Source organism: Egretta garzetta, unplaced genomic scaffold (assembly GCF_000687185.1).
Source record: "Egretta garzetta isolate BGI_Z169 unplaced genomic scaffold, ASM68718v1 scaffold341, whole genome shotgun sequence".
In the NCBI taxonomy this organism is placed as follows: Eukaryota; Metazoa; Chordata; class Aves; order Pelecaniformes; family Ardeidae; genus Egretta; species Egretta garzetta.
The window spans coordinates 95,527-100,734 of record NW_009258546.1 but is presented as its reverse complement, the minus strand read 5'-3'; the positions used below and the strand labels follow the sequence as shown (position 1 = coordinate 100,734).

The 5,208-nt window shown below is 50.9% G+C and overlaps 2 protein-coding genes across 2 annotated transcripts in view; one reads left to right on the top strand and one right to left on the bottom strand.

The window, feature by feature from the left end:
- The first annotated feature begins 561 nt into the window (after positions 1 to 561).
- On the top strand, positions 562 to 3,727 carry HSPA5 (heat shock protein family A (Hsp70) member 5). Its single transcript, XM_035903145.1, has 6 exons — positions 562 to 695; positions 951 to 1,063; positions 1,146 to 1,536; positions 1,855 to 2,092; positions 2,288 to 2,455; positions 2,837 to 3,727. Exons 1-6 carry the CDS (start codon positions 645 to 647, stop codon positions 3,394 to 3,396), a joined length of 1,521 nt encoding a protein of 506 aa, XP_035759038.1. The 5' UTR covers positions 562 to 644; the 3' UTR covers positions 3,397 to 3,727.
- Positions 3,728 to 4,934: 1,207 nt separating this feature from the next.
- The window catches only part of RABEPK (Rab9 effector protein with kelch motifs), a 5,302-nt gene continuing 5,028 nt past the window's right edge, over positions 4,935 to 5,208 (bottom strand). The window contains 1 exon segment of the mRNA XM_035903137.1: positions 4,935 to 5,208. This exon segment is cut by the window's right edge and continues 27 nt beyond it. Within this exon segment, the coding sequence (XP_035759030.1) occupies positions 5,028 to 5,208 (181 nt within the window). The 3' untranslated portion in view covers positions 4,935 to 5,027.

Genomic DNA, 5,208 nt, shown 5'->3' with positions numbered 1-5,208 from the left:
CTCCGCTACCCCGCAGCGTGGGCGTTTTCAAGAATGGCCGCGTGGAAATCATTGCCAATGACCAGGGGAACCGCATCACGCCGTCCTACGTGGCGTTCACGCCCGAGGGGGAGCGCTTGATCGGGGATGCTGCCAAGAACCAGCTCACGTCCAACCCCGAGAACACCGTGTTTGATGCCAAGCGGCTGATCGGCCGCACCTGGAACGACCCCTCCGTGCAGCAGGACATCAAGTACCTGCCGTTCAAGGTGGGCCCCGGCCGCGGGGGGGCGGATGGCGGGGGGGGGCCTGTGTGTCTGGGCAGAAGAGCGGGCTGCAGATGCTGCCTGCCCGGGGAAGGCGAGGCTGCTGAATCACGGCGCCCTTTTGAGTAACTCTGGAGAGGGTTAGGGTGCAGCGCTGTGGCTATGGCACATCGACAACAGTTCCTTGTGCTAGCCAGCATTCAGGCTGTGCCTGTTACAGAGGCTTTGCTTAATCTTCAGAGAGAAACGCTTAGTAAGTGGGAATAGTTCTGTGAACTGTCAGAATAGGACAGTATATGTTGCTTTTTTCAGGTTATTGAAAAGAAAGCCAAGCCCCATATTCAGGTCGATGTTGGAGGTGGACAGACAAAAACATTTGCTCCTGAAGAAATTTCTGCTATGGTCCTGACAAAGATGAAGGAAACTGCAGAGGCTTACCTGGGGAAGAAAGTAAGTTCATGAGTGCTACTAGGGAGAACTTAAAGCAGCAGCTTTACGAAACTAAAGGTGGGCGGGCTGAATCTGTGGACAAACCTTGCAGTCCTAAAGTGTTCAGTGCTGCTGGCCCTGCAGGCAGCCCAGTTGAATGGGCTCAGCTGATGGTGGGTTTTTGCCTCTCTAATGTTACCAGCATTGCTATGGTTATTTACAAGCTGTGTGCTTTCGTTCATTTCTATAACAAAACATATCTCCCTCTTTATTCAGGTTACCCATGCTGTTGTTACTGTGCCAGCCTACTTCAACGATGCTCAGCGTCAGGCTACAAAAGATGCTGGTACCATTGCTGGGTTGAATGTGATGAGAATTATTAATGAGCCGTAAGTAGCCCAACCCATCCTGCTTACTGGGGAGGGTGGGGGTGGTGGTCCCAGTTTTCTGAATGGGCTGTTCCCTACGCAGGACTGCTGCTGCCATTGCTTATGGATTGGACAAGAGGGAGGGTGAGAAGAACATCCTTGTATTTGACTTGGGTGGTGGAACTTTTGATGTCTCCCTCCTCACAATTGACAATGGAGTCTTTGAAGTTGTGGCTACTAATGGTGACACTCACCTGGGTGGAGAAGACTTCGACCAACGTGTTATGGAGCACTTCATCAAACTCTACAAGAAGAAAACAGGAAAAGATGTGAGGAAGGATAACAGAGCTGTGCAGAAGTTAAGACGGGAAGTGGAGAAAGCAAAGCGAGCCTTGTCATCTCAGCACCAGGCTAGAATTGAAATAGAATCCTTCTTTGAGGGAGAGGATTTCTCAGAGACGCTTACTCGCGCCAAGTTTGAGGAGCTGAACATGGTAAGTTTAGGAAGGTAAAGTTACATTGCTTCAGCTCTAGATGGGAGGAGTGTGAATGTGCAGCGTGTCATGCTGTGGCACTGCACTCGGGGTATAAATAACTTTGTGCTCGCACTAGAAAGCGGGCAGCAGCTGCTCCTTGCCGGGGTAGCCGGGGCTGTGTGTACCTTGGTGACAGCTGAGGTTTTGTCAAGGCTGGTCATAAGCCGGTGATGTTCTGCTCTACAGTGGTTGTCCTTCGTACCCTATGGCTGCACAATTCAGAGGCTGGGCTTGTGGGGAATAGTCTTACAGTCCTGGGCTTTCGTGTCTTCCTAGGACCTGTTCCGTTCCACTATGAAGCCTGTTCAGAAAGTTCTGGAAGACTCTGACCTGAAGAAGTCTGACATTGATGAGATTGTTCTTGTTGGTGGCTCTACTCGCATCCCCAAAATACAGCAACTAGTTAAAGAGTTCTTCAATGGGAAAGAACCTTCCCGTGGCATTAATCCAGATGAGGCTGTAGCCTATGGTGCGGCTGTCCAGGCTGGTGTTCTCTCTGGGGACCAAGATACAGGTAATGACACCTTCCCTGTCCCTGCGAGAGTGGTGATTCTGAACAGTGGGTATTAGTTACTGACAAATGCGGGATTGCTCCTTTCTGGTCCTTAAGCCTCGTGCCTCCGAGAGCTCAGGATCCTGTTTGCATTGATGAGATGTTGAGTTTCTTCCAGGCTGAAGTCGCATCAGTCTTGCTCTTGATCTGTTACAGGTGACTTGGTGTTGCTTGATGTCTGCCCTCTGACACTGGGCATTGAGACTGTCGGAGGTGTAATGACTAAACTGATCCCAAGGAACACTGTTGTTCCCACAAAGAAGTCTCAGATCTTTTCCACAGCGTCTGACAACCAGCCAACTGTGACAATCAAGGTCTATGAAGGTAGGTGGTGCCCGTGGTGGGCTGTGATGGCTGGAATCTGGCTATAGGGCTTCAGCACTTGTTACTCCATCGCAAAGGCAGTAGGTGTCTCTAGGCTGTTAGGATTATCTCCATGCGGAGAAGAGCTTGGCAGCAGTGCCAGCTTTCTGAAGCTGCTCTGATCAGGCTTCCTGACCTGCATCAAAAGCTCTGTTGCTACAATTTTTTTCAAATGGTCTTTTTCCCCATGGCCCTATTCTGAAGAGCTCTTCAGCATAAGAGGCTGTGCTGTAGGAGGTCAGGCTGAAATTAAAACCCTGCCTCTTAAAAAGTGTAGCTCGTGACTTGACAAAGCGCGAACCACAGCTAGGAGAGGAGGAAACCCACATCTGTGTTTTGCAGGTGAGCGTCCCCTCACCAAGGATAACCATCTTCTGGGAACTTTTGACCTCACTGGAATCCCGCCTGCCCCTCGTGGTGTCCCCCAGATTGAAGTTACCTTTGAAATAGATGTGAATGGCATCCTCCGTGTCACAGCTGAAGACAAGGGCACTGGCAACAAAAACAAGATCACGATTACAAATGATCAGAACCGTCTGACACCAGAGGAGATCGAGAGGATGGTTAATGATGCTGAGAAGTTTGCAGAGGAAGACAAGAAGCTTAAAGAGCGCATTGACACCCGGAATGAGCTGGAAAGCTATGCCTATTCCCTGAAGAATCAAATTGGGGACAAAGAGAAGCTGGGTGGTAAGCTGTCATCTGAGGACAAAGAGACAATAGAGAAAGCGGTAGAGGAAAAGATCGAGTGGCTTGAAAGCCATCAAGATGCCGACATTGAAGACTTCAAAGCAAAAAAGAAGGAGCTGGAGGAAGTGGTGCAGCCCATTGTCAGCAAGCTCTACGGCAGCGCAGGCCCTCCCCCTGGCGAAGAGGAAGCAGCAGAGAAGGACGAGTTGTAGATGCTGGTGTCTCCCAGTGCTGTGTGTGTATATATTGGACTCAGGAACACTTGTTTAAAATATTGAACTCTTAATTTGGAATGTAACTCTGAATCTTCACTCATGAGTGGAGCTGGAAACGCTAGCCCAAAGTGGCTGTATACTGCTTTTCGTTAGCAGTTGCTTGATGTCTGGGGAGGGACGGGCAGCAGGGGGGGAGTGTAAATGCAAAACGGGTGTAGAAGTACTGGCTGTGGAAGCGTTCTATTTAACAGCTCGGTCACCTGGATTTGGTGTAGAACTTTTCTACCTGGAGTGACCACAATAAATTTGTTATTTACACTGGACTCTGTTCTAGTCTTGTTTTCCATTATCTAGTTACAGCAGCTACTTTTAACCAGGACTGGGCTCTGGCCTTGCTTTGGTGCCCCTTCAAGGTGAGCTCAGTGTCTCTGGGAGCTTCCTCTGGGGAAGAGAGCCCCATATTCCCTCACTATGGGGAAAACCAGGAGGGGAAAGTGAAGGGTGGAGTCTGGAAGCTGCAACACTGCTGACTGTGGTCGCTGCAGCTTCTGTCTCGGAGCAAACAGCTCCAGAAGTTTGGCATCTCTTGCCTGGGCTGGATGGGAGCTTGTGAGGTGCACCACATCCTGTTTGTGCAGCGTGCTGGTGTACTTGGAACCACAGCAAGGCCTGTGATGCAGTAAGTCCTTACAAGGAACCACAGCGAGGTCTGTGATGCAGTAAGTCCTTACAAGGAACCACAGCGAGGCCTGTGATGCAGTAAGTCCTTACAAGGAACCACAGCGAGGTCTGTGATGCAATAGGCCCTTACAAGGAGGGGGGAGCCAACATGAAAACTGGGGGGTGTGGTCTCCCCTTGCGTGTGCAGCTTCCCTGGTGCCTGTAAGCTCCGGGTGGGAGAGGCAGGCCTTCCTCAGAGCAGCAGCAGAGCTATCTGCCTGCATCACTGACGATGCAAACTTCAATGCAAAGCAGGGGAGGGAGAGGAGAGTAGCTTAACTACAAATACAACTTCCTCCACTACTCAACCTATTTTTAGGAACTTCATGAGACAATGGACCAGTTTTCTGAAGACTAGTCAGCACCTAACAAAGTGTTCTTTAAAACAACCGAGCCTAACTGGAACTCAAGTCTGTTTGATCGTCATCCTTGTCCCATCCATGGGCGTGGGTAAGAAACTGAACTGAGTACAGGAGCTGCTGCGGTGCCTGCTCCAACACCCCGTAGCCCTTTATGTTTTCCCCAGGGCAGGGGACACATTCTCCCCTGGCTTTCATTCACTCATTTTTCAAAACCGTGAAAGCTAAAACTCAAATCACCCCCCTAAGCCTGTTTCAAGGCGACAGAAGCGTTTCTGTAGCCACTAGCATGCGCGTTTCCTGCAGGGGAAAGCTTCCAGGACACAGCACAAACCATTCCAGGAGCTCCCATTCCAGCAGGCGGTGGTCAAGTGATAGCCACTGAAGCTGTTCTGCAGCCCTGGGGGGACACCACGCCTGCCCCCGGGGCCTGTACCTCAGCACGGTGCCACCCACTTGAGGGTAAGAATCTGTTTATTGGGAAGAATTAATCTGACAGCACTATAAAAACTGTAGAAAAGGCTTGGGCTGTGCAGGACCACAGCTCTGCTACTCGATCAGGCTGACGAGGCAGTCCCTGTATATCTCCCCTTGCGTGTCCATCCCGCCGAATATTAGCAGCAGATGCACGACCGTCTCTTCAGCACGCCCCTCCTCCTCTCGGCTCTCCTGGAGGGGGCCAGCTGTGCCACCCGCTGACACGGCCAACTCTCTCCCAGCTTTCTGCGCC